Consider the following 27,803-nt stretch of genomic DNA (forward strand, 5'->3'; position numbering starts at 1 on the left):
GAGGACCGGAAAAGACCGAGTGCGGGGCCATACCGGATAGTCGACTGTCTCACAGGCCTTTGAATGCCATGAATCATCCGGCTTCCTCCTCCGTACACTGTACCCATAGTGAAGTCCATATCAATGACTATCATCCCCTAAGGGGCAGTTGTTCCACTTTTCAAAGGCCACAGACACTTAAGCTACTTCCGGTAATAATCAGTATAATGTCGACTAGACACTTCACCCATGACGCAGAAAATCTCGTTTTGGACTCTCTAGAGAGCTTGACACTTACCAATCCTACTTTGCGGTTTGATAAGATCAATAAGGGTATTTGTGACTCTCATAAACATACGGCTGAGCAAAGCTGACCATATATAGCAATATTCCTCGCAGACCACAATCCTGCAGTCGATGTCACTTTGATTGCAGGTGGCGGTGCGGGCCATGAGCCAGCACATTCCGGGTATGTAGGTGAAGGGCTCCTGATAGCAGCCATCTCTGGCTCCATCTTTGCATCACCAAATGTCTCTCAAATCGTCAATACTATCGCCCGCGTCGGTGGGAAAGCGGGGACCATTCTCGTCATCATGAACTACACAGGAGACATTTTTCATTTCCATCTGGCTGCCGAGAAAGCTAGAGCAAACTATGGAGTGAAAGTCGAGATTATCGTGGTCGGTGATGATGTCTCTGTTGGCCGAGAGAAAAGCGGAAAGGTTGGAAGGAGGGGCCTAGCGGGAACTGTCCTGGTTAACAAAATATTGGGTGCGATGAACAAGAAGCCAGCAGTATCTTTTGAGGAACTCACCAGCATGGGAAGGCTCGTGGCTTCCAACCTGGTCACAGTTGGAGCTTCACTAGGTCATGTGCATATTCCAGGTCGGGAAATTGCAAATGGCTTCTCTGACCCAAAGAGTGAACAACTCGAACTTGGTATGGGTATTCACAATGAATCTGGGTCTCGGATTTTGAGTCCCCAGCCTGATTTGCATTCTTTGATCGAAATGATGCTTGACCAGCTTTTGAGTATGAATGATCCAGATCGTGCTTTTGTGGATATGCAGGATGCGGAAGAGATTGTGCTTCTTGTGAACAATCTTGGAGGCGTTTCGGTCCTAGAACTGGGAGCGATCACGAAAGGTGTTGTGGTAGCATTGAGTAAGCTTTGTCTACGAATACAGGTAGCGATAATGCTAACAATTCTTTCAGAACTTCGCAATATCACGATATCTAGAGTTCTTTCGGGGACTTTCATGACCAGTCTCGATGGTCCGGGCTTTAGCATAACTTTGCTTAAAGCTACGTCAGAAATAGTCGAATATATTGATGCCCCAACAAGTGCAGTCGGTTGGTGTGGGCCTTCATTTGCTCCCTCTGTATGGGAAAACCAGAGCTCACGCCAAGTCTCTGTCTTGAATGAACCCAAAGCCCTGGAAGTCACAATCGAGAGCGGATTCAAATGTAAGTTCAGAGCACCTGCTTGTCTAGCCAAGACTAACAAATATCGCAGTGGACGTTTCTGCTTTCAAAAGCAAAGTCTCCCAGGCCTGCAAGAACGTTATTGCTGCCGAACCGCGTATAACGCATTCGGACACCATTGTTGGAGATGGGGATTGCGGGACAACTCTTGCGCGAGGGGCCGAAGCAGTACTGGCTTTTCTCGACTCCAAAGACGTGAATCCGGATGCTCTCATCACCCTGCTCCATCTCGCCAATATCATAGAAGACAACATGGATGGCACATCTGGTGCAATCTACAGTATCTTCTTCGCGGGCTTAGCTTCATCACTACGGATACTGTCATCTTCTCTTCATACTCTTCACTCCGAAACATGGGGTCATGCAGCCAAGGCAGCGCTGTCACAGCTACAGTTGGCGACACCCGCGAGAAAGGGCGACCGAACGCTGATGGATGCGCTGGAACCTTTCATCGAGAGTTTTGCAAGTGGCGAGGGGCTGGAAAAGGCGGTTGCAAAGGCAAAGTCGGGGGTAGAGGCTACGAAAGGGATGAAAGCTGCGTTTGGGAGAGCGGTCTATGTTGAAGAGACGGCATGGGCTATTGTCCCTGACCCAGGTGCTGAAGGGGTTCTTTGCTTGCTAGAAGGTCTTGCGCAAGGGTTATAAAAGTAAATACGAGTATGACTCAATGGATATGATATGGCCATTCTCTTCACAGGTTTACAAAATGATACAAAGGCTATTGCTATATAGCAACCATTGATAGAGAGGTATTAACCTTCTCAAATCACATAATGTTTTGGAGGCCGCTTAAAAGTACCACCCTGTCGGTTCTTCACTAGGATTGAACTGTGGGGAAACAGCATCCCCACGCACTAAATCTGCCAATTTCCGGGGACGCCCCGCCAAGCCTTCTCCCTACTGTGATCCTACTTCCCCTGGAACGAGAACAGGCACATGATAATCTCACTTCACCATGCACTCACTCACCGCTCCCGCACATCAAGCCGAAGAAATGATACGAGTAAGATAGAAACACCCGAATGCGACATGTCGAGTTATCAGTCTACTCGAATCAAAACGTTACATTTCGAAAAGCTGGGGTACTCGCACCCACCCCGGAAAACAGAACATAACACCCCAGGATTAAGCAGCATGCTGGTGCGTGCGGGGTAGCTAGCTTTCCCAGTCCAAAGCCGCCCATGATCCCATTCCAAGCCATCCTGGTGATCCATCCCATCAGTATGAATCAATGTAACGGAAAAGTATCCGGACGTTGCCTGAGCGCTTGGCCAGCAGCAGCTCGATACCCCATGGGGAGCCAAGCTTTCCCCACGCGCGCGAGATGCAGGTAGGTTTCCAACTTGGCATTATATACCTACGGTCCCTACTCGCATGCCAAGTATATATCCTGCGTAGCCGACATACAATTTACATTACATTCCATATATCCATCTATTACTCCTTCTACAAAAGCTAATCAATCTCAAGGCTAGCTAGCTAGTTTTTGGCCTTCGTTTACGAGTAGCTTTTGAATACTTCACTTCAGTTCAGTTGTTCACTTTATTTCAAGTCTTGACTCTTGATTGATTGACAAGGTTGGGCTTGAGATATTGTCGTACCCTTATCTCCAAACAACTGGCGCTCACGCTACAATGGGCAGTGCTGTTATGGACGAGAAAACCACCATGGAAGCAGTTGAGCATGTGGATCATAAACGCGAACCGTCGATACTGGATCCTGAGAAGCCGGTTGTGGTGAGGGAGGGCGCGGATCGGTTTGGTGCGTATGCGAAGACGGACCCGCTTGAGATCGCTCTTGTGCGGAAGATAGACTTGATCATGATGGTAAGTCGTGCCGTATTCATCCAGCAAAGCGAAAGTTCTCCATCTATGAGAGAGAGATAGAGAGAGGTTGTAGCTAATCATTGTGTTGTGTTTGGGCAGCCCATTCTATGGGTCATGTACTTCCTGAACTTCCTCGATAGGAATGCGATGGTTAATGCCAAGCTGAATGGGATGGATAAAGATCTGAAGCTCAAAGGAACGCAGTACAATACTCTTGTTTCGATTCTTTTCGTGGGGTATCTGTTGGGACAGGTGCCGTCGAATATGATTCTCAACAGAGTCAAGCCAGCGTGGTTCATGGGAGGTTTGTCACCCTCCATAATACCATACACTCAATCTCTGGTGTGTTCATGCTAATTATATCTCCAGGCTTCATGATGGCGTGGGCTCTTGTGTCTACCTTGAGTTGCCTCGTCAAAGACTACCACGGCATGCTCGCTGTGCGTTTCCTCCTCGGAGTCGTGGAAGCACCAGTAAGTTCAGCCAAAGTGCAACTATACGAAGACTCCGCTAACATACTGTTCAGTTCTACCCCGGCGCGCTTTACATGATCAGTCAATTCTACACACGCAAAGAGGTAGCCACGCGAATGTCAATTTTCTACACCGGCAACATGCTAGCCAGCGCCTTCTCCGGGCTCATATCCGCAGGCGTGTTCTCCGGTCTAGACGGCGTGCATGGCTGGGAGGGCTGGAGATGGCTATTCCTAATCCAAGGCGTAATCACCATCTTCGTCGCCATAGTGGGGATATTCCTCCTGCCCAATGCGCCCCTGGATACGTGGTGGCTCACGCCGGCACAGCGCCAGCTAGCACACGCGCGTATCGAGCGCGATATCACTGAACGCCGGGCGGGGACGAGCACGATGACGGGGCTGTGGGAAGCAGTTACTGATTACCGCACTTGGTTGTTCTGCCTGATGATCAACTTGCATCTGTCTGCGAATGGGTTTAAGAACTTCATGCCGACTGCTGTCAAGACGCTGGGCTTCAGCACGAACGTCACGCTTTTCCTAACATGTCCCCCGTATCTGGTAGCGACATTTGCGTCGATTGCCGTGTCCTGGTCATCGGGACGGTACAACGAGCGCACGTGGCACATCACGATCTCGAAAGCGCTCGCCATAATCGGCTTCGCCGTTGCGTGGGGGACATTGAACACAGGCGGGCGATACTTCGCTATGGTGCTGTTCGTCGGCGCCACGTACGGCGTCAATAATATCGGGATGGGCTGGGTTGCTTCGACGCTTGGTCAAACGAACGAGAAGAAGACTGTGGCTGTTGCGCTTGCGAATTGCATTGGCAATGTTGCTAGTGTGTACACGCCGTACCTGTGGCCAGACTCGGACGCCCCGCGTTTTGGAACAGCCATGGCTGCCAGTATTGGGTTCTCGGCTGGGGTTGTTATTTGCGCTTGGATTATGAAGTTCATTTTGATACGACAGAACAAGAAAATCAGGGCAACGGAATCTGAAGCTAATAACTTTTATGCGTACTAAGGAAATGTAAGACACGATCTTTTGGAGGACGTAACTTTACGATAGGGGCTTGTCATGTTGCGCTTGGGTTATGAAATCTTTTTGATGGGAAAGGACAAGGGGATTAAGGCTTCGGATCCGAGGCTATTATGCGAAGAGAGTGTAACAGAGAATCTCCTTCACGCTAGGGATCGATTTCATCCTATAGCGATTTCATTTAGCCCAGAGGTCTGATCTCAACCAAGGCAGAAATTGATTGAGACTATGACGAGTCGCTATCCAAGCAACCTTGACTGCACAGGCAAATCAGCAAGTTAAATTCGAGGTCTGAGCAGTGAGAGTAGTGTCCAAGTCCTCCTGAACAGCTGCATCCTCAACACACTTAACACACCTACATGGCATGCCGAACCAGCCCATCAACTTCTTCCGTCGATCAACAACACTCATAGCATTCCCCTGGGGGCCGATATAGCTGATGCACAGATCTTCCCCCTTCTTGCAGTCCCGCGTTGCGAACATGGTGACCTCGCTACTTCCGAAATCATGTCTCCAATCTACATTCGGACTACAGCAGTGATTCAACATGCTATATAATCCGCTGATACTCGTTCCGGGCCAGTCTTCCAGCGTTTGCCCGTGTTTGTTATTTTGTATTCTGCATTTCATGGTGTGGAGGACCCAGGTATCGTATAATGGGTTGGTGAAGATGTTGACGCCGAGTGTTTGGAGGATCTTTATTGGTGTCTGGATATGGTCTTCGAAGTTGAAGATTATGAGGTTGGGCTGCTTGAATCCATATGCTGGCGTCAGTCTCACCAAGAGAGTACTCTTTAATGGATGATCTGCCCCTTCTTCAAGACAAAGTGCCAAGACTCTTAGCAACAACAAAGCGTCGATGGAAAAGTCTGCAGTAGCAGTTGCTTTCCTTGCGGCAGTGTAGAGATAATGGAAATCCTTTCCGCAAATTGGCTTATGAAATGTCTCCATTGCAATGTCTGCGCAGCCTTGCGAGCAGTAAAGGACAGGACAACAAGTATTCCAGAAATTCCTGACTGGACATGCGCAGCATGTCGGGCAACCATCTGGATCGGCATCTACACCAACAGTGCCAGAAGACATCGTGTCTACCAATATGGTCTCACCGGCAGTTATATCCCGGGTCGCAATCACACCGATGCAATCAGCTTCCGTAGTTGCCTCGCCGCCATCTTCAGCTACCGTGTCACGGATGGTACTCCGAACCACCATGCAATTTGTCGATACTCTCCGAAAATCCTCTTCGATACCTGCAAATGTGACTTCATCCCTAATCAAGAAGTCATCCTCCATGAACGGATACGGCGTTGGATAGACGCCTCCATTGTTCAGAGTAACCTTCATCTGCTCCTCATTCATCTCCCCACTCTCCATACTCGCTTTCAAGATAGTCTCCCGTTGAGCAAACCAAGAATCCGCATTCGACACCTCACTGGGAAAAATCGCATCATCCGGAAACTTCTCCACCGCTTCACGACTCATGCGCACGTAATCACCACAGCAATTCGCTGCCATGAGCCCCTCCATCAATTCCGTCCAGATCTGCAACTCCAGCCTCTTCAGCATCTCCTCGACTCTGCGCGCCAGCAACTCTGGCGTTGCTACCGCGTCTGCAAATCTCACCCACGCAGGATCAGTGGTATGCAGCTCATACGTCTTCTTACGAAACGCTTTGCGGACTTCATTCCCAAGTTCTGAGCGCGGATCCGAATGCGAATCCGATTGCAACAAGCCAGCCTCGACTAGAAGACGGGCTTTATAGACGTCTCCTAGAGCCAGCTCTGGGTAGCCGAGCAGACGCAGACAGTTGCCGCGGTTAAGCCATGTTTCTGGGTCATAGGGCAGAGAAGCCAGGAGCTGGGTGAACCTGACGACTTCCGAGCTCTCGGCGGCGAATTGCTACATTGTAAGGATCAAAGTTAGCGAAGCTGAAAAGGATAAATGCCTCTCACTCTCTCAGCCGACCCAGTGATGAGCTGAGCTACGGATGGACGTGCTGTGCGGGGGTATCTGGACTGGAGCTACGAACATCAGGGTCCAAGGGCTTATGTGGGGCTACTTCGCAGGCTGAAGATGGTCCGTACTGCGGCGCCGCTTTCCAGGGTGAGTCCATTTCAGCTCTTGCTGGTCGTAGTATACAAGAAATCCAAGTTTATAGAACGGTCGAGCTTTCTAAAAGGTTGGATTTTATTGATTTAACCACGGATTGTCGTCTGGAGAAACCTTCTTGCTAGCACCTTTTCTAGTGTATAACTTTTGGTGCGTACTCCTCACGGCCGCGTCACGTGTGGGAACCTGTCTGCCAATTTGTGAAAAGCGAAAATAAATTGATAGATTGGATTAGAGAGTTTTAACTTGGTGTGGCTCCAATAATCTTCTGTGGTTTGGCTAGTAATATGTGCAGAAATGAAGTTTGGACATTTCTTATGTTGTCCCAATTCAGGGGCCCTCGTACTTAGGCGAGGCGCCAAATATGCTATACTTGGGTGGCGAAAGATATCAGGGGGAGCATCTTAATGATCCGCGAGTACACACTTGTGCAGACTGTGTATTCCTGGAATTGCTTACTCTTTTGATTCTGAAAACGGTGGAAATCGAAGTAATATATAAGAGTTATCCCAAGACAATAGTTGTCTCTTTTGCCCGTCCAAATGCGCGATCAACGAATTGGTGTCTTCTATTTTCTATATCTAAACTGGAGTGGAATTTTGACCTTTCCCAACCAATAAAATGCCAACATGCAAGAAGTATAACCCATTCCAACGCGTGAAAATAAAAGTGGTGGGGTGGTGACACTCATGTTTTATTAAATAGAGCGCCGTGTTCCTTCCGCGGCGATCCCCAAACTCGGTTTTCCAACACAATTCGGAAAATACCAAATACAAAGCAATTAGGCTTCTGGCTTGACAGTCTTCGCCTTCTTGATACTTTTCCATCCGATGCCCCAAGAAGCGAAAAAGGAAGCCGCAGCAGCGCCAGCCGCGATATAAAATACATGGTTGATAGCCTGGCTATAGGCGTGAATGACGCCAGGTACGGAGGCCTCAGGAATTATATGCCGAAATCCTGTAGCACCGGCGGCAGCAACGGCTTGCGAGCTGACTTCGGGTGCGTATTGGTGGAGGGCATCTTTGAGACCAGTGTTGAAACCAGTTTGCGCAAAGGAGAGGAACATGGCACCACCGAGAGTTTGGCAGAATGCTACGATAGACATGGCGATTGAGGTTTGTTTCGAGGGGGTCGCGTTTTGAACGGCGATGACGGGCTGGATAGAATATATTAGCTAGGGCGTAAGCAATGAGGGCAGGAGATGGTTACCATTTGCATTCCGCAGCCTCGACCGACGGCACCAATGATTTGAAACCCGATCCAGGTTCCTGTTGATGTGGTAGGCGTATAGGTAGATAGTAGACCGGAGCCAATTGCCGACAAGACTGCACTGGCTATAGCCCAAGGCATATAGTACCCAAGGCGGCCGACTAATGACTGTTAGTACTATTCCAAGGAGAGCAACAAGGATAAACCAACCCAAGACTCCAGATATAATAGCTAATAGCATCTGACTCAAAATAGTTGGTAGCAAGTAAACACCGCTAAGCGTTGGAGTCACGCCCCGGACAGCTTGGAAGTACAAGGCGAGGTAGTAGGACGTGATGATTTGTGTCCCGAAGAAGAACAACATGATGAAGCAGCTGCACCATACAATACGTATCTTGATCATCGAGAATGGAATCATCGCATCATCACCCTTCTTGTACTCCCAGGCCAAGAATACCGCAAAATTGCCAGCAGATCCGCAAAAGAGTCCGATGATGGTAGCACTACCCCAGGCGTATTTGATACCGCCCCATTGAAGTGCAAAGAGCAGCATGATGGCGGTGGGTGCGAAGAGGAAGAAGCCTGGGAGATCGAGAGAGACTAAAGTAGCCTTGATGTTGTTTCTGAACGGTATTTTCTCGATCCGACTCGGGATATGGATGAAGAAGAGGATTAAGGCAGTAACTCCACCTGCTGGGAGGTTTATCCAGAAGCCTAGGAGATATTAGCAATATATTTGAAGGTAGATTGGGGAAGAAACGTACACCATCGCCAAGTTGTATACTGAGTCAATGCTCCTCCAATTAGGGGTCCAACTAAGATACCGATTTGACCAACTGCGGATGTTAGATCTGTTCTATATTTCACTTGGTAAATCTACTTACAAGACATCATAAATCCAAGATAAGCTAGACAGAATTAGAATATATCAAAATCATGGAAAGAGGAGATCATACCGGCTCTCTTATGTAAGGGTACACAAGCTGCAATGATTGTGAGCGCTCCATTAACTAAACCAGAGCCACCCATTCCCGCAACTGCTCGCCCAACGATCAACATATTTGATGAGGTAGCGAGGGCAGTGATCATGGACCCTAATTCGAAAACGAAGAGAAAAAACATAAAAACCCACTGGTAAACATTAGCATTCAGTGTATATATATTCGCGCAGGAGACTTGACTTACCTTTGAGCTGAATCTACTATATATCTTTCCTGACAAAGGCTGTAATGCACAGCTAGAATTTGCATGTTAACCAATGCACACCAGAAACAGAATGGGCGGTTCTTACCTGCATATTAGATAGCTGCTTCCATACCATCCGACATCACCGAGAGAATGGAAATCACTCGTGATGCTCGGAATAGCCTATCGAAGTCAGTAATTTTCAATTGGATTTAATGTCCCAGGCCTAACATACAGTTGCAACAATCGACGTATCTAGCAACATGATAAAACATGCTAGTGTCACCATTCCAATCACTAGGTATAGCTTCGTCCCGGTAACGTATTCCCACCCATCTTCAGAAGCGTTCGTGTGAGTTGGCTGTAGGTTTGAACTATCCCCAGTCGTCGAGCCTTGGTCGTCTTTCGTGGCGTATGAAGGTTCCTTTATGGATTTGTTGATAGGCTTGTAATGAGGCTCATTGGTATCGCTGCCAATAGCAACTTCTGTTTCGGAGCTTTCCCGCTTCTCCATATTCATTGAGATTTTGACTATTAGTTACGAAGTACAAAGTAGTGTCCGAACCGTCAATGCTGCAAGGTCTTGTTTCTTGCGAGTATTTCCTGTATTCTCTGGCCATGAGACAACGTGGGAAAGTCATGTATTTATTATTCGTGTCATGTCCAGGTAGAAGATTTACGTATCTCGGAAATAGTGAATCTCCAGCTGTGCCTCATCAATTCCTCAGAGCTTACAAGCATCTGATTCGTGAAACGGGGTCGGCAACGGGGTCGGAAACGGGATATGCTTCCCGCTCCGTCCCCAGCGGGAATTCCGGTATCCCCGATTGACCCGCGCCTTACGGAAACCCCTGAGTCCCAAACGGACCAATAACATCACGTAACATTACTTCGTCAAGATACATCGTCCAATCATCCAAGGCTGAGTTGGTTAAATCGGGTATTTCAGCCTCACACGTTTGTGGTAAATCAGCAGGCACTTGATCTGTTGATCCCGACACTCGACAGTATTCCTCAGCCCTGCGCATCGTCTTTGCGCAGGCAAGAAATATATCGCTGCCGCGAGGTTGAAACCCAAGAGCACTTGATGATTTTTCCAGTAGGTCAGCGAATGTAAGCAACACACCAGAGAAGCTGAGTATGCGGTTGCAATAGTCTAGGTCCCAATCTGGGTGTTCGAAAGAGCATAAAAGGTGGAGAATGACATGACCACGGCACATACTTTGAAGCAATGGGACTGTATTGCAATGGTAATTCGAAACGGGTATAGCGTGAAGAATGCCAAAGAAAGTTTTGAGGCTCTGAAGACATGCGTGCAGGAGTTGTAGTCGGTCGAAGTCCTGTTCGGACGAGGGGGGGAGATGTGGCGATTTGGAAAGTCCGGCCTTGAATAAGGAAACTTCAGCCATGTGGAAAGTCAAGAGAAGATAAACTGGGAGACATGTATTAGTAAATTAAAGAAGGGGAAGACGATAAGCACTGAGCTTCTGACCATTCTGAGACATCTCGCTAGATGAAGCTTTTGCAAATGTCTGAAGTTGTTTTTGCAGTGCCTTTACAAACAGCACAGGAGGGCATGATAATCCCAAGGAGCTTTTGGGAGTATTCCACGGAGCCTGATTTATCCTGTCGGAGACAGTCTGCAGTCTAATAAAAGCCACTGCAAAACGATCGTTCTTGTGGACATTCACATCAGCTAGGTCATCGCAGCATTGGTCTATGTACGGTGTATGAGGAAGTGGGTCGCTTCGCTGAAAAAAGAATGACACCCTGTGCGGTCTGTGTTAGTCAATCGCAAAACAAATGGACAGTATGCTTACGCCGCACTGAGATAGAAACATCCTAGTAGTGTTCTCTGTTCTTCTATGGTTCTTGTAGGGATCGCAAGATATTTTGCTCCACAGGTAGTGCGAATAGCTTGTTGGTAAACGGTCAGGGGTTCTCTGAATGTTGACTTATTCAGTCCGAGGTCGTATATCAACGTGTGAGCTGTAGATATCAGACTGGTCAACTGCGGAACATTGAAGAAATGATAGTAAGACCTGTTTTGCAGAAAATTAGCAAATAAACACTTGTAGTAAATCTTGAAGACGGACCATCCAGCATAAGTCAAAGTTCCCAGCAGTAGATCCATACTCCGCTCTCCATTAACGAGCATTCTTTCTGCAAGTTCTTTAATGATAAATTTGCCCAGTTCATGTTGATGTAGAGATTTACGGGTTGAAATAGCAAGGACCGCGAGGTATAGAAACGGTCTGTCTCGACAGAGGTCTTGAGCTGATACCGAGTCAGGGATGACAATGAACGGGAAAGACGGGCACATCTCGTCCCTAAATATTGTCAAGAGGAGATTTGCTTCTTGGTCGTCGATGCCCAATTCGCTGCAGATGGATAAAACGGGGTTGCTAAACCGCTGTCCTGTTTCTGCAGCTGATTGACTGATGGAATGGTGGGGTAGGCAATTCTGGCCTGCATGGGTATCATGATGCGGTGTCAAGCCAGACCCAAATCCTCTTACGGTTGCTTCGGAGCTCAAAGGAGATGTGCTTTGAGTAGACAGAGGTTGGACCTCTGGACTCCGACTTTCAAACGCGACATGACTGACAGATGGACGCGGATTTCCGACAGCTCCGGCTTCTCGAGTTGTTTTGAGAAGTTTAACGAGACCGTCCAACTTTTCCTCAAGTTTTTCAACATGATTTTTTGTAATCCGACTTTAAAGGCTGTCAGTGTGTTATATGTTAGAAATAATGCCGGGCATTCCGTACCTCGGCTCCATTACTCTGCGTTTCCGAGGTAGTGCACGACTCCGAACTGGAATTGGTTCACATTGTTTCTGTAAACGCTGGCATCTCCATCAGTTAGCATCTGATGCTCCCAAATAAGGAGAATAAGACGTTTGATACCTTGCACATTTACCTCCTGGCTCGGAGTCCGGAAGGCATTTTGCCTTTGCTCGGGCACAATTTGCACATGCGCGATTTAGAGGCGTATAGGTGTTTCTATGAGCCGTGGTTTCCATGGCCGTGATACTTGATAAGCGAAGAGTGCGACTCGCAATATCTTGCAATGTTGCAGGTACAGTACCTAGTGTTGGTAGTTGAGGTTGGAAGTCGGATGAAGTAAGTGTGTAAGTGTAGATACAAGTGGCTTGGTAAAAGCGGCCTAGACCCTACCCTCCTTCCCTTAAATCTTCACATCTTTCAGCCCACAACACGCTCTTCGTCTATGCTTGAAGTTATTCAAAGATAAAGCTCCTAAAGAGCCTCCTATTGGACTCATGTAATCACATTGTTTCCATCACCACCGCAAGCCAAATGGCGCATCGGTGAGTGGATCTGTAGGACTCGTCACGTGAAGCCAAGCTGTTCAGCCGTCCCTTGTTTTCAGCTCGGTTTTTAGAGTTGATCCTTACAACAAAATTAAAAGATTCAAAATATGGCCAGAAACCCTGGGCTGGGAAGTGTATCTCTGGATTTCTTACTAGAACTACGATGCGGTGGTTCTTTCGAAAAGTCACCAGTATCACTCCTACGCCCTCCCCGCTATGAATATCAACCGCTGCCCAGTCAAAGGCATGTCCGTCTGCTTGAACTGCAAAAATCAGCCTCTGACAACCTCGTATCCTACCGTCTGGTCCCATATCTGTTGGACGACTTACCCCCATATGAAGCCCTCTCGTATACATGGGGTGATGGCAAGCCAGCCAGTACAATATTTATGGACGGTACGTGGTTCGGTGTAACCACCAATGTGCAGGATTTTCTCTCTCGACTGAAGGATTTTCCTTTTGGTACCGGTTATATCTGGATCGATGCCATTTGCATCAATCAAGCAGACAACCATGAGAAAGTGGGCCAAATCCAGATGATGGGCGAGATCTACCACCGAGCGTCCAATGTTATTGTATGGCTTGGGGAGTCAGATGATGCGACAGCGGCAATGAACCTCGTCCGTAGAATATCACACGGGATGCGAGAAGTTTCCCCATTTTGGGTGGTGCACCCAATTATTCGAGTAATCAAGTTCCTAACACGAGTCTTTCAATCCGTTGCATCGGAGAGTATTCAAGATAGGATGATTGCTTTCATGGGTCCTCTGATGCGTTTTTGGGTCAAGCATCAAACATCGGTGCCTTGGGGGCTAATAGCTAAGCTTGTTACCCCTCTAACAACAGCTAAGCGTCTGCTCAGACGAGCTCTTCCAGAGAGCAAAACCGTCGACCCCGAATGGCACGCGCTTATAAATCTCCTCCACCATCCGTGGTTTGAAAGAATCTGGGTCAGACAAGAGGCTGTCTTTGCATCCGCAATCACTGTTATGTATGGCCCTGAGCTAATACATTGGCAATCATTAAATAGTGTTGTAGAGGCGCTTTGTTCCACCTGGATGTCGAAAGAATATACAACCCTCACAACCGCCGAGGCCACTTTCGCACGAAGGTCTTTACCATCGGAAATGATACACCTTCGTCAAATAGAGAACATGAGGAGTATTGAAGGAACAGCTGGAATCAAACAATCACTATTCGACCTACTATTTCGCTTCTCCAGGTGCAAATCTACAAACCGAAAGGATAAGGTATTTGCCCTAATGGGACTTTCTCACGAAGCTGAACGGGACCGAATTCTATTTGGTGGTTTATTGCGAATCTGTCCATCTTTACCAACGGCAATTGATTACGACAAATCCGATCGGGATGTGTTTGTCGAGACAGCGCAAAATATGCTGACCCGCGAGGCTTCTGCCTTTCGTGTACCCCTGGACATTCTACCTTTTGCCGGAATCGGCTATCCCACAGAAGTGCAAAATCTCCCTTCGTGGACTCCAGATTGGAGTTGTATTCCGCCAGCATACACGCTTGCATATCACCTCGCCGGTGAAATATACAGTTATCGAGCCTCTGGAAAGCACTCCGACCCCTACGTGTACAATGGTCCGGAAGGCAGCGAGTTGATCCTAGCCGCGACTGGCGTCCCCGTGGAATCACAAAAGTTACTTGGGATGATGCCTGGCAGGACGACTTCTCCATATGTGCGTCTTGGTTCGGTTCCGGACAGCATAGAAATCGAGGCAATCATCCTTGGAGAAGCTGCCCACTTGAGTCCTGCCTGGGAAATGGACCTTGTGAATCAAGACACTGCCAGCTGTCTTCTTGATGCAATCAAATGGCGACAAGAGGGGGTTGAACTTGTGACCAAATGGGCGACTGACCCGTACTTTACTGGAGAGGTTCTCCCGGAGGCTTTTTGGCGGACTCTTATTGGGAACAGATGTCCAACTGAAAGGCCTGCGCCACCTATCTATCAACAGCATGGAAACAATCTTGAGGTCACTCAGCAGATTCTCAAAAGCCGCCTGAATGGAGAAGACCTCGGTGATATTACAGAACTTCTGTCTGCCGAATTTCCGGCGGCGATGTTTGAGGATGTGCGGGAACAAATACTGGACTCTTTTTTCCTACCGTACGCCGTTGCCATGAATCAATGTTCATTGCATAGGAGATTATGTGTGACAAACAATGGATTGATGGCACTTGTTCCTGCGGGTACGAAGGAAGGGGATGTGGTATGCGTGGTTCGAGGCGCGCAAACCCCCTTTATACTTCGTCCGGTCGAAGGGTGGACTTGCCAGCTGGTAGGAGAATGTTATGTTCACGGCATAATGGACGGAGAAATGATGAACGAGGAGTACCTGAAGACTATTCTGATAATATGATTGTTTGAGGCTCGAAGCTTGTGTGTGGTGTTGATATCCACATGTCTGTTTCAGGCCTATCGAACCTAGCGTTTATTTCTTGGCGCATCCACAATCGGCCCACTCATGCGACTGAAGCTGTTGCAAATCATCGTGAGACTGATTGGCCCATTTATTCTGCTTTGGTGTCTGTTTGAGATTGTTTAGGAATAATATTCAGATGATTACGCGGGTAATGCATCTCTATAAGATTGCCGATGTCCATCATCCCCAGTGGGAAGTCTATCTATTTCTCACTCGCTCATCTGTTTACATTTTCAATTACCTGCCAGCCGGTCTGATTACATTCGTTGTTTTTAATTATTATTCTATTCATTCTTGTGCTGTGCACATTCATCTCAATCAATATGCCTTCTCTAATCCACCTCCTCCCACTCCTCGCTCTCGTCCACGCCCAAGGCGTAATCCTCTCGGCGCAAGGCAGCAGTGGCTCACCAGCCTCGCTCCCCCTCCAAGTCCTCCTCAACCAGGCCGATGCAAACGTTATCAACCAAGCCGAGATCGCCGGCAACGTCGTCAACGAGTGTGGTCGCACCTTACTCAGTGGTAACATTGACATTGGGGAAAACACCGAAACGCAACTCGCTAACAAGACCGTCACGAGTGTCACAAAGGGAGGAAATGTTGATGTGACGATAAGTCCAGGGGGTGCGAATGGCGCGGGGCCATATACTTGTGATGTGGACCCGACGTCCAACGCAGACGGAGTTAGTGGACAGCTGAACGTGACGGTCAAGGAGACAGATAGTACGGGGTCTATCAAACTGGCACTTACTATGCCATCAGATCTAGCTTGCGTCGGAGGTTGGTGTTCCTTTTCCGTCACTTCATACAGCCATCATACATGAAAGAGATATCAGCTAATACAACCCCCAGCCTCCACTGGAAACATCTGCACAGTCCGCTGCTTCAACGCCGCAGCCAATGGTCCCTTTGGCGGTTGTTTCGCCGTCCAACAAACAGACGTTACCCCTGCCGTCAACACACCCGATAACATCCAAACCGCGCAAACACTCGCTGGCATCAACGAGCAGGTTGCAGAGAACCAGAAAGATTTACCGGCTGCGATTACGGGGAACCAGGAAGCCACCAGCGGGACAGAGCAGGAGCAGGGTGTTTTGGTATGTACATTTTCTCTTCCCCTCTGTCTCATTTAGATACGTTACGCGTCTTGCAAGTGAGAAAAATGGGAAAGCAATACTAACAAACCACCCCCAGGCCGTCGATAACCTCCTCAACATTGACAGCACAGCCAGTGCCACCGCAGCCATAGCAGCAGTAAGCACCGCTGCATCAGCAGCAGCCAGCACCGGTAAAGCCAAGGGGTCCGGAACTGGTGCAAAGGGGGCAGCCGGTGCCGCTGCCGGTGCCGGTACTGGTAAAGGCGCGGCAAATGGCGCTACCGCTAAGGGAGCTGGAAATGCTGCTGCTGGTAATGCTGCTGCTGGTAATGCGGCTGCTGGTAAAGCTAAAGGAGCTGGTGCGGCTACTGCTCAGGGTGCGAAGGGCGGAAAGGCTGCTAGGGCGTTTATGGCTTAGATTTCGACTGTGGGGGTGGGGGCGGGGTAGATGTCGGTGTGAAATAGATGTTGGTGTAAGAGATATGATTGATTGGTTTTGTATTCAATTTTACATATGTTGTTCCTGAGACGTTCTAACGATTACGACCTTTTGATATGTCGTTTGGGTTGTCAAAAGATATTCAGGTGCTATTCTACAATACTTTTTCTTTCTTGCTTTCTCCCCTCCTTGGCCGGTAATATATTGGCTTCCACTTGGATAGCCAGACCCCGCTATTTATTCCTATACCTCACCCCTCCCATATTCGCCCCCCTTGACGACGTGCATGGCGATAATGTGGCTGAGCATTTCTTGTAACTGGGTCTCTATCTTCTCTCGAACCCATCCTTTTCCTAGATAGAGCAACCCGACCATCCACCTAGCATGTCAGTAGGCTTCGGATTCTCAGTCGACGACTTCATCGCAGCCATCGAGCTCGTCGGCACCGTCATCGACGCTCTGCAGCGCAGCGGCTTAGCAACGTCAGAATATCGAGAGCTGGTCTCGCAGCTCGTATGTCTCGAGAATTCTTTACTACAAGTCAAACGGCTCGAGTTCGACGGCGGTCAGTATGCCGAAGTCGCTGCGTTGAGGCAGTTACTAGGAAAAGGAAAAGAACTTCCTCGGTAGATGAACTCATCACTTTCTAGCGTGTCTAACTCTATGATAAGTATTTCGCTCCGGCTTCCTGGGGAATGAGCGTTCTCAATTTCTCCTGATTCTCCAAGATCTGCTACCGGCCTACAGTAGCAACCCAAATGCTTGCCGAGGGCGCACGATGATGATCCAGTCGGTGTGGTGGATGGATTGAAGGATGTGTTGATGGATTGGAATATTACCGTTGATGCTGGTGGTGGGAAAGAGGGGGCATTCTTGGTGCCAATGGAGGTTTCCAGAACTGGGGGATCGATTTTAAATGATCCATTCCTAGTAATGAATCTTCCATATAAAAGGGAGAGTCCCGGGCCATGGGGAAGTCGAGGAAGTGTTGTAGAACGTTGTCTGGTAGATGATCGATTAAGAATTTCTACCTATTTAGTAAGTAGGGGCAGATTTGGGATGTAAGGGCAGATAAGTACTAGAAAGACGTCATGAAGTGGAGTTGTGGGAGCGAATGGTTCTGATCACTAAGGTACTGCGTAGAGCGAAGCTCTTTTATAGCCTCAGACTCGCTAAATCTGACGCCAAAGGCATTAGGTGTATGGTCCACGCAATAGTACTATTATAGCTTGTATTAAAATATCTCGTAAATTCAAGTGAAAGGATATCGGATTCACTATAATGCAATAACTGCTTAGTAGGGGGTGTTGGAGGAGGTCTAGCGTGCTCGAATAGGCTTAGTGCTTCATATGAATCTATAGCTCGTAATAGCGTGAGGCTATGAATTCCGACCCAGGAGGTATAAATAGATAAATACTCAAGATACGGTTATGGAATTTACTCGTGGAACATTTGAAAGAAGGACGCACTAAACTGTGTGTCGGTCATAGAGAGCCATAGAGGAGGAAGTTGGCGTCAAGGGAGAAATATGAAAAAGGGGGGCTGGCTCATAATACGTATTGCGTGACTATTTTCTCTCTCGGTCGAGATGAAGTGAGTGAATGCCGTGAGAATTAATAGCAGTAAAGGGTTTGATAGCAAAGCGTTCGTTCATACATTGGCATTCATTGAATCCAACTCCAACTCACTTGATCACCACTCCTATAGGGCAGGGGGACACAAATTGGGATGACGGGCTTAAGGTGAACAACAATTGAGGACCTTTCAACCCATCACATATTCTTCAAGTTTGAATTCTTGTTTACCAGGTTGGTGCAGTCACGAAAAAAGTTACATATATACATCAGGCCATAATTGGGTTACAAAACAGCTACCGTTATATTAAGTTTGGTACTGGACAATTTGCGAAACCTAACCCTTAAGAAGAGAAAGTGCAATCTAGAAGTCGGAACTGGGTCGACTTTTATTTCAATCATGGTCTTCAGGGAGCATCCAAAGCATGATCATCTGTTTGCGGAATATTCAGAGAGAGAGAGAGAGAACGAAAACGTTTGACGCCTTGTGAGAAATCTATTTAAGGCAGTCACATGATCATGCTCATGTTTCGAAAAACAGGGGCGATTAATGATGATTGGTTCGACTTGTGCAAACATAACTTAAGCAGCCAATAAATGTAGTGAAGTGGGTTTAGAGATAAACATGCGACAAGGGTGAGACGAAAGGACCCCTGATTCTTCTGCATTGGTCGAGAAGTGGAGCGAGAGCGAGGCTTGAAATGAACCGTTACTTTACTGCCGTGGCCGTGTCCGTTTATCCACATCCATTGGGGAAGGCGCCATGGGGAGGATTCGTTAGTCAGGCACGAGGGCAGTGAGGAACGAATGAGAGTGAGTTATATAGCCGCGGGTGGAGACGGAGGGAGAGATCCAGTATGGAGAGATTGAGAGGCTCGAGGCTTGCGATTGATTGCGATGAACATCCAACGAAACTCTTCTCCTCTACAATCCTCTCGCACCGCCCTATCGACATTTACAGTACGACTTCAACGCTCCTTTAGGAAGTTTATATCTGTCACTCCAGCCAACAATCATCCGAAGTCTACCCACAGCATTGAATCGAAGTGATCCTGCGGCAACATTCCCTTCCTGCGACTCTCGTGCCCGATCGGTGATCCTGCGACAAGACGGCCTGAGCGATCAAACCAGCACAAGAGAAGCAACGAACGACACAACCTACTGGATCCTGCAAACACTCTCGGCCCGGTATTGGATTGGACCACAATACTTCCTCTATCAACAATGCAATAGAATACTTCCTACAATCATTTTCTTGTAATCGGTCGGATTGAATCTATAGAATAGCTTCAGGAGAAAGAATGCTCTCAAGAGTTCAACAATAGCGATTCGCTTGCTATTCTTGTACCAAGTCCCACCACAATCCTTCGCTCATCCCGACTAAAGCCCCCTCGTCTTCCTCACTCCTTCCAACGTGGATAGGTACAACATCTCCAACTTCAATCGCACAGTCAATATACCGCAGGCGGACAACGACAAGTGCTGATTGAATCACGACCAACGTCAACCCCAATCTCAATCACAACCACAATCATTGCATACCAATACCCGGCCACCTTCATTCCTTCGAGCCCATCCACACGTTCATTCAGCCAGGTGCTCTTCTCGACTCTGGCAGGACCAGATCTCAGATATTATCTGTTTAATACCGTTTCCTTTCCATTTCTTTCACAATGCTTTGTTCAGGTAGAGTCAAGGAGGCCGACCTCAAAGCCGAACAGAAATGGGATTTCATAGTACGTCTGCCATCCTAATGCGATGCCAGAACTAATTGATTATTGTAGAGTTTAAATGATTTCAAAACTACAAGTTGCTTCGCATATCTCGCATACGGTTACCTCTGGATATCCCTCCTCATCTCCGTTGCTGTCTACGGTGTCGATACCTTTACAGCCGTCAATCTCCTCGCATTCAACAAATGGTCAGGAGAAATCCAACCCAAAGTCCCCTTTTCCATATCGAAATGGATCTTCGCGTCGTGTATTATTGCATCGTGGGTCAATCTGGCTTATGAACATCTCCGAGCGATGCGTGTCATGAAGAGGGGTGCCGTCGCAGAGAGTTATTTGGATTCTTTGGCTGTCCGAATCCAGAGTATCAGACTTGGAAAGGGACGGGGGTACAGGCGCTTCTTGGTCTTTGCAGAATTGACCAAGTCGAAGAAGGGCGCGGAATATGTTGCCCTTTTTACATATTTCTCCTTCCAAGGTATGTTCTCTTGCTATCTGCAATAACAATTCTGACATTCCCAGCCTGGATTCGAATCATCTTCTGTCAAGGACCCAGACAGGTCATGAATGCTTTAACCTTATACTCCGTCTACACTGCGAAGCTCGAGGCGAATGATGCCAAAGATGTGGGATCATTCCTTACCACCTTCTTCAAAAATATCGCCCTTCTAGCCAAAGAGTCCAATCAACAAGCGCTTGTTCTTTCTGGCATGGTCTTCACCATGGTTATTTGGATATTTGGAGCTCTTTCACTCATTTTGGCCACTCTTTTCTACGTATTTTTTCTATGGCATTGGATACCGAACGCAGATGGTGGTTTGTCTGGATACTGTCAGCGCAAGGTCGACAAGCGATTGTCAAGGATTGTATCAGTCAAGGTCAACAAAGCAATCGCCAAGGATGAGGAAAGACGATTAAAAGCAGATGCTAAATCTGTCAAGAAGGGGGAGAAACCAGCAGGTGGACGTCAAGCTACTTTACCTGTGTTATACGATCAAAAGTCCGACGACAAGCTACCTCAGATGCCGATTTTGAGTCGCAACGATACCATGACGACTCTTCCAATGTACACTTCTCGACCAGGTACACCAAGTGATCAACCTCCCATGCCGGCTTTCGAATTGGATGAACTGGGCCAGAAGCGACCTTTCAACGGTCGTAGTGTTACTAATTCGTCGACTGCTTCCAATGCGCCTCTGATGGGCAATGCTTCTGATATGGGATATGGACGATCAGGCTCACCAGCTCCTTCACTACGATCCATTGAGACGAGTGGATTTGCTCCTCAACGGACTATGACGGGAAATACAAATAATGGTCAATACCGTGGGCCAGCACCAGGTCCCAGAATGCCAAGTGCAATGGGTGACAGAGGTTATACGCAAAGTCCTGTCTCATATGAAGACAACAACAATGGTTTCCCACCCCCACGGATGCCTACCGCAATGGGTGACAGAGCATACACACAAAGCCCAATGTCGTATATGGATGGAAGAGGGACTCCCCAAAGTCTAGCTAGTAACGATACGTTCGGCCGCCCAGTACCTCGAGCGGTCGGCGATCTACGATCCAACACACCAGTCGGCCCAGCACCTTCAATGGGCAGACGGACACCTTTTGACCCTTACTCGAATAGTAATGATCGATCTTCCCCCGCCCCGCTCTCAGACTTTGGCCGCAACAGTCCAGCACCAGGCCGCAACAGTCCAGCTCCAAGTACACCAACAAATGGCTACCAAGCCTACAACCCCAATATGCGTCCTGCACCGACGTCCAATCCTCAAGGACAGCAGCCGCAACAACCGCAACAACCACGACAACAATACAGAAATATGACGGATCCGGGCTTAGGCGCACCGCAACAAGGCGATTATTTCAATGCTCCTGTTCCGCAAAGACCCGGTACCAGTCAGGGTCAGGGACCAGCGAGGCTAGCTAGTCCAGCACCGTATAATCAGCGGGGAAGTCCTAGTCCGAGTGGGTTCGGGGGGATGGATAGTCCGGGTTATAGAAGGAGTTAGTTGCGAGCCTGGTGCGAGCATGATACCGAATTGGACTGGATGTAGATGGGGATTGATTGTATATTGCGGATGTGATGGGATCCTTGGGTAGAGAGGGAGGTAACGACTTGATGACAGACAGCAAGCGAGCGAGCGAACCAGCAATTGTAATCTATTTTCCTTGGGTGCAGGGGAGGGGAGTGGATATGGTGTATTTAGGAATGAACTAGCAGGCTTTTCAGTAAAGCAAAGCTTGCTTTTTTGGGGAAAGTAGATTTCGGTGTTTATGCAAGCAAGCGAGGGAGATTTGAATGAAGATACCATTTTTGATTTGAATTAGGATTTACGGATTTGTTTGTAGATGATGTGATGCGAGTGAGGGTGAGAAGAAGAGTGAGGAGTGAGATTTGAGAGTGGGATGTGGATTGGGGGACTTGGCTAGGTATCAGCAAGGCTTCTTAGCTTAATAGATGGGTAGGTAGCGAGGAAGAGGAGAGGTGGAGGTAGAGGGAAATAAAGAGAGGGGAGAATACTGCGAGGAGATCCTCTATAATCTAAACTCTAGCGGTGTGAAGATTCAGTGAACGTTAGCTGAACGAATGTGCTGTTTTTAGGGATTAGGTTAGGGGGTAAGAACGGGTTGAGAGCTCGGCTTACTGGCAAAGCTGACAGTAAGTGAGGTGGGGAGGCGAGGGTATCAAACTTATATCTGCTTCTGCATACGTACTCCCTATCCTACTAGAACCAAAGATTTATGCCATGGTACACTGTAGGAAGGTTGAGATGTGGGTAGTGCGGTTTTAGACTGCGTTTACTTTGTTTAGGTCGTGCTTGTGTGGTTTGAGGTGTTATTATACTTGGTTCTATGAGGACACATATGGCTGGGGAGGTCGCATGAATGTTTAATTATTTGAAAGATAAATTTGCTGTTAAGGAAAACCTTCATTCGTTCATTTGACAACTTTCATATTATTTTACATGTCATCCGAATGTAAAGTCTAAAGAGATGTTCCAAGTCCAAGAATCCTATTAGACATAACACATATAAGCGTACAGAGGAAGAGGAAGAGCAATATTTGCAGAGGACATAGATTGTTTGACTTTTGGATTCAAAGAAGAAGAAAAGAGGGTTAGGCATTTTATATCCCTCTATGTTGAAAGTAGAGCGGCATACGGTAGAGTGAATTGTGTAGGAGGTTGGGTGGGAGGGAGAATATAAAATACTGCAGGCAGTTCTGCTTCTTGCTATTCCGGAGATATGTCCGCCAAGTTTCGTGAGATGTTGCCCCGACATGTACTGCGATAACTTTAAGATGCTGGACTAGAGAGCTTGGAAGTTATAATTGGGCTTATTACTTGTATCACTGTATTGGATTCTCTAGGCTGTTGCCTGCATCGTTGACTGCCAAATACAACCGGTCGGTGACATTTCAAGCAGTTTTATCTGCACCTTCCTCTCCCATGAGGTGATCTTTAAGCCCTTTCTTCGTGACGTTCATCGCCCTAGCAATTTCCTGCTCCTCTTCCCGTAACCTGCCTTTGCCGAATTCTAGATTCCTCTTCTGCCGTCGTTTTTCTTCCGCAACATGTCGTTCACGGTCTTCCAGAGCCTTTTGTCTCCTTTCTCGTTCCTTTCTCTCTTTGATGCCTTCCTCGGTCTCTTCTTCGGGTATTGATTCGGGTGGTGGCGGTAGGGTCGAGATGTAGGTCTCGACCAGAGCGTCTCTTGCGGTCGGTTCAATAGAAATGTACTTGATGTCCGCAAGAATGGAAGGTGGTAGATGCGAAGATAGAGTCGCATTGTTTAGTACTGAGGTAGGCTGATCCTTGAGCAGGTTTAACAAGTCGGACTTGAGAGTTGACTGCGGAAGCTTGAGTCGGTTAATATGGTCTCTATAGAACTTCTCACGATCCTTGTCTGCCAAAGCTGTATCCTTCATCTCGGTTTCCTTTCTGTATTTCCGCTTAAACTCAGGCCAGTATAGTTTCGGGTTCGCTTGTCTTTGAAGGAAGGCAAGGTACGGTATCCTCGGATCTCTTCTCTCTTCCTTCGCACGGAGCTCTCGCAAAACCTTGATCTTTTCTCGCGACCACTCCTCCCAAACTTCCTTCCTCAACTTCATGGTGTTCAGAGCTGTATACCGGATATCGTCTACAAGCTTCCCCTCTTCAATCAATTTCTCCCATGGACTGTAAGGATTGATTCCGAAATCGTTTAATAAATCCTTGAATAAGGCAGCCGAGTCCTCATGCGTAATTTCCAGACCCTCTGCACCTTCTTCCCATTCCTCCATGTTACCATCGTCGTATTCTCCAGGTTCCAATCCATATTCTTGGCCCATTGCGGCTAGCTGGAACGCAATATCATCCTCGTTAAATTCGACTGGCGCGTCCGGGTCCTGCTCTTCAGTCTTTTGCCGTTTGGAAGGATTCCCATCTTCGTCTTCATCGTCTGTTACCTCCACCTCTTCATACTCGGAACTATCCTCTACTTCCCCTCCATTGCCTTGTGCAGGTTCAGGAGCAGCCACAGGAGGCCGCACAGTAGCACCGGGAGCTTCTCCTGAATCAACAGGTTCTTTCTCCTTCGCCCAAGCTTCTGCCTTCTCCTTAATTCTCAACTGATCCAACGCCAATATCCCATCCTTCAATTTATCAGGTATGCGCCAATAACTCTGGTCCTTCTCGGTATTGTAGACAAATCTTCGGCCAAGTTTGGTATGCACCAACACCCAGGGCTCACATTCAGGAATTGGATGCCGCGACTTCGGCTTGTCTGTAGGCTGTGGTCTGGGAGGTCTGTCGTGTCCACCCCTACCCCTACCTTGAAATCCTCCACGCCCACCCCCACCTGGGAATTGTCCTTGCGGGGAAAAGTTATTGAAATTCGGTCCAGCACTTGGGTTTGAATTTCCAACAGCTTGGTATTGCAAGAAACTTTGAGTTGGGTCTATAGGAGGAGGGGCAGCGGGAGTAGGTGGTGCTGCAGGTCGTGTATATGTCGATTTTTGTAGAGAAGCGTTGTAATAATAGGTATGCCCGGCCGGTGCTTTATGTTCAGTCCATCCTTCCGGCAAAGGAGGAGGCGCCGTGACTTTATGTGTAGACTTCAACATTGTATTCGCATTGCATTCGCATTGTAATTAAAGCTATAGATGCGCAAAGCGCAAAATATTTGGCCAAGTAAATATCGAGGCTGTGATTATGTAAGTCAACAAGGGTCACTAGCGCGTACGCGGTTGTCGTCGCCTGGAGCTTTTGGAGCTTCATAGGTGCAAGAAACCCAATACAAGCTGCTTTCTACCTCAACACCACATTGAAAGGATCAGAGAGATAAGCCCCCTTCTCTATCCGCCTTACGAACCCCTAGGACAATTTATCACCAGTCCTCAAGATGTCTAGAAGATACGATTCCAGAGTAAGCTCAGACTGTTAACAGCTCCAGATCCACAGTTGCTAATGCCATACAGACGACTATCTTCTCCCCAGAAGGACGTCTCTACCAAGTCGAATATGCCCTCGAGGCCATCTCCCACGCTGGTACCGCACTGGGCATATTAGCAAAGGATGGAATTGTATTGGCAGCAGAGAGAAAGGTCACCAGCAAGCTCCTGGAGCAGGATACATCCGCAGAGAAGCTGTACATCTTGAACGAGTGTGTCAGCCACCTATGATCAGAGGATTTGAAGCTAATAGTTTATCAGCAACATGATCTGCGCAGTAGCAGGAATGACCGCAGACGCCAATATCCTCATCAACTACGCCCGCCAAGCCGCCCAACGCTACCTCCTCACCTACAACGAAGATATCCCCTGCGAGCAGCTCGTCCGTAGATTATGCGATCTCAAGCAAGGTTACACGCAGCACGGTGGTCTACGCCCCTTTGGTGTATCGTTCATTTACGCCGGCTACGATCCCCAGAGACAATTCCAACTCTACCAGAGCAATCCTAGCGGCAACTATGGTGGATGGAAGGCGACAAGTGTTGGTGCAAACAATGCCAGTGCGCAAAGTCTGTTGAAGCAGGATTATAAGGAAGATTGCGATTTGAAGGAGGCGTGTGGTATGGCTGTCAAGGTTTTGAGCAAGACGATGGATTCTACAAAGTTGAGCAGTGAGAAGAGTAAGCAAATTCACCACTTTGACTGGCAGCTGCTAATGTTACATAGTTGAGTTTGCTACAGTAGGAAAGACGAAGGATGGAAAGATTTACCATCACTTGTGGAGCGCGGAGGAAATCAATGCGTTATTGAAGGAGCATGACCTGGCTAAAGATGAGACGGGACCGGATGGAGATCGCATAATCAGCTAGATTTCTATTCTGTTCATTAAGAGTCCGGCTGCGGCTATGTAACAATAAGATACCTTCATGGCAGGTGGGCCAATTTCTGGCCTTTCACTATTCCTCTTCCAGTTATGCAGACATCTTCTCAGCCATTGTTTTCAGCACCGATTCAGTCTTCTGAGACTCTGCGTACGTTTCCTGAGCCATAGGAGAAGTTCTCCAAAAATCGTTTCATATTCTTCCCATACGACTTTTGCAGTTTTGAACGGTTCACTATTTTACCCCTCGGAGTGCAAACACTTGGAAGATTCGTTCGTTAGTTGCAGCCTCCGAACTCCCTCGACCTTATATGGTGATACCTCGTCGTTTCAGCGTTAGGCTTCCTTTACCCTTCTCTGGGGCTGGTGATCTTTTAGGTCTTGAGCCAAGACCTCTGCCGTTGAGCTTCTCATACCTAATGAAGTCGTTAATCAGCAACATGTGATGAGTTCGTATCTGAAGATAGTTCCAATACGTTCCCTCCATACGTCCCTCGCCATTTGGAAACGCTGGCAAGGGCTCTGGCACGAACGGCGGGTATATTGCTCCCTGTTGCTCATACACATCTCGATACTGCTCAATCCTAGCAACCTCCGTAGCGGTTCGATCGTCCCACGGTGACTCTCCATTTGGATAAAATTCAGCCGGACCTTGGGACGGCTGTCTTTCGGTCCATAGTTCAAGTTGCGGCCTAGGTGGTAATGGAATACTCTTTTCGAGATACACCTTTTCTAGTTTTGAGACGTGGAGGTCTTGCGCAAAGCTCTGAAGCATGATACTAGTGGAGTTATTTCTTGGAAGATCTTCGGTAGACCAGGCGGGATATTCGATGCCAGCGTTCTCGAGATCGTTCTTTAGCTGCCTTTCCCTTACGATTCCCATCGCTAATTCGGTGGAAGGTATTGAGTCTGGACCCCAGTGGAAGTTGTATGTTGGTATGGAACTGTCGCCAGGACTTGCTGCAGTTGCAGGCGTTGGTTTCAATTCTACTTGGCTTCCTATGCCCCACCATGTCTCAACCTTGGGCAGAAGTGGTGGAGTTGATGGTCTGAAAACACTCTTTTTGAACCACCTCTTTGGCCTTATTGCAGTATCTGTACCTATGGGAGGAGTCTGGGGGTTTGATGAAGATGATTCGCCAGCACCAAAAGCAGATGAGCCACTGATATCTTCGGCCCAGGTGTAAGGAAAGGCGCCAGACGGAAAGGATGGACTTGATCTTTCCATTTCTGCGTCTCCATCCTCGTAGTCGACAGTCATCTCTATATCTTCAGTAGGAGGATCATGAGGTGGCTTTGGATACCAAACTTTAGCATCTTCTCCATACCAAAGTACTTGGACTTCTTCATGAAGAATTGCGTTCTCGTGTAGCACATTATCGAGCTGCCTCCTTAATTGCTCAAAGATCTGCTGCCCTTGTGTCTCATGCTTATCATAAATCAGCTGCTGAAGCCTTTCAATCTCTGCCGTGGATGAATCGATGAACTCTGCAACCGATAGTCCTTTTGATGAATAGTCAAGATTATCAGCAAGCTTCATTGTAGCTTTTCGT

General features: G+C 47.8%; 9 protein-coding genes across 9 annotated transcripts; 6 read left to right on the top strand and 3 right to left on the bottom strand.

Moving 5' to 3' along the window:
* Positions 1-206: 206 nt before the first annotated feature.
* Positions 207-2,109, top strand: dak1_1 (Dihydroxyacetone kinase; the record flags this gene model as incomplete). Its single annotated transcript, XM_031150973.1, has 4 exons — positions 207-312; positions 364-1,143; positions 1,195-1,446; positions 1,496-2,109. The coding sequence occupies 4 exons, from the start codon at positions 207-209 to the stop codon at positions 2,107-2,109; spliced, it is 1,752 nt and encodes a 583-aa protein (XP_031003960.1).
* Positions 2,110-3,098: 989 nt separating this feature from the next.
* On the top strand, positions 3,099-4,788 carry LHYA1_G006033 (putative transporter; the record flags this gene model as incomplete). The annotated part of the gene is made up of 4 exons (XM_031150974.1): positions 3,099-3,290; positions 3,390-3,594; positions 3,660-3,763; positions 3,817-4,788. The coding sequence occupies 4 exons, from the start codon at positions 3,099-3,101 to the stop codon at positions 4,786-4,788; spliced, it is 1,473 nt and encodes a 490-aa protein (XP_031003959.1).
* Positions 4,789-5,073: 285 nt separating this feature from the next.
* On the bottom strand, positions 5,074-6,916 carry LHYA1_G006034 (uncharacterized protein; the record flags this gene model as incomplete). Its single annotated transcript, XM_031150975.1, has 2 exons — positions 5,074-6,702; positions 6,833-6,916. 2 exons carry the CDS (start codon positions 6,914-6,916, stop codon positions 5,074-5,076), a joined length of 1,713 nt encoding a protein of 570 aa, XP_031003966.1.
* A 777-nt stretch (positions 6,917-7,693) lies between these two features.
* On the bottom strand, positions 7,694-9,820 carry mlcE_2 (Efflux pump; the record flags this gene model as incomplete). Its single annotated transcript, XM_031150976.1, has 9 exons — positions 7,694-8,068; positions 8,122-8,282; positions 8,332-8,835; positions 8,886-8,957; positions 9,006-9,029; positions 9,078-9,252; positions 9,307-9,358; positions 9,413-9,489; positions 9,542-9,820. The coding sequence occupies 9 exons, from the start codon at positions 9,818-9,820 to the stop codon at positions 7,694-7,696; spliced, it is 1,719 nt and encodes a 572-aa protein (XP_031003965.1).
* Positions 9,821-12,744: 2,924 nt separating this feature from the next.
* On the top strand, positions 12,745-15,024 carry het-6_7 (Heterokaryon incompatibility protein 6,OR allele; the record flags this gene model as incomplete). The annotated part of the gene is made up of 1 exon (XM_031150977.1): positions 12,745-15,024. The coding sequence occupies one exon, from the start codon at positions 12,745-12,747 to the stop codon at positions 15,022-15,024; it is 2,280 nt and encodes a 759-aa protein (XP_031003964.1).
* Positions 15,025-15,410: 386 nt separating this feature from the next.
* Positions 15,411-16,602, top strand: LHYA1_G006037 (uncharacterized protein; the record flags this gene model as incomplete). The annotated part of the gene is made up of 3 exons (XM_031150978.1): positions 15,411-15,867; positions 15,940-16,184; positions 16,282-16,602. 3 exons carry the CDS (start codon positions 15,411-15,413, stop codon positions 16,600-16,602), a joined length of 1,023 nt encoding a protein of 340 aa, XP_031003963.1.
* Positions 16,603-19,870: 3,268 nt separating this feature from the next.
* On the top strand, positions 19,871-21,948 carry YJR054W (putative vacuolar membrane protein; the record flags this gene model as incomplete). The annotated part of the gene is made up of 3 exons (XM_031150979.1): positions 19,871-19,933; positions 19,982-20,405; positions 20,450-21,948. 3 exons carry the CDS (start codon positions 19,871-19,873, stop codon positions 21,946-21,948), a joined length of 1,986 nt encoding a protein of 661 aa, XP_031003968.1.
* A 1,409-nt stretch (positions 21,949-23,357) lies between these two features.
* Positions 23,358-25,043, bottom strand: dre4 (Pre-mRNA-splicing factor; the record flags this gene model as incomplete). Its single annotated transcript, XM_031150980.1, has 1 exon — positions 23,358-25,043. One exon carries the CDS (start codon positions 25,041-25,043, stop codon positions 23,358-23,360), a length of 1,686 nt encoding a protein of 561 aa, XP_031003967.1.
* A 278-nt stretch (positions 25,044-25,321) lies between these two features.
* LHYA1_G006040 (putative proteasome subunit alpha type-3) lies at positions 25,322-26,239 on the top strand (the record flags this gene model as incomplete). Its single annotated transcript, XM_031150981.1, has 4 exons — positions 25,322-25,345; positions 25,398-25,582; positions 25,632-26,050; positions 26,097-26,239. The coding sequence occupies 4 exons, from the start codon at positions 25,322-25,324 to the stop codon at positions 26,237-26,239; spliced, it is 771 nt and encodes a 256-aa protein (XP_031003951.1).
* Between the last annotated feature and the right edge of the window lie 1,564 nt (positions 26,240-27,803).

Source organism: Lachnellula hyalina, assembly GCF_007821495.1.
Source record: "Lachnellula hyalina strain CBS 185.66 chromosome Unknown contig00104, whole genome shotgun sequence".
Classification (NCBI taxonomy): Eukaryota; Fungi; Ascomycota; class Leotiomycetes; order Helotiales; family Lachnaceae; genus Lachnellula; species Lachnellula hyalina.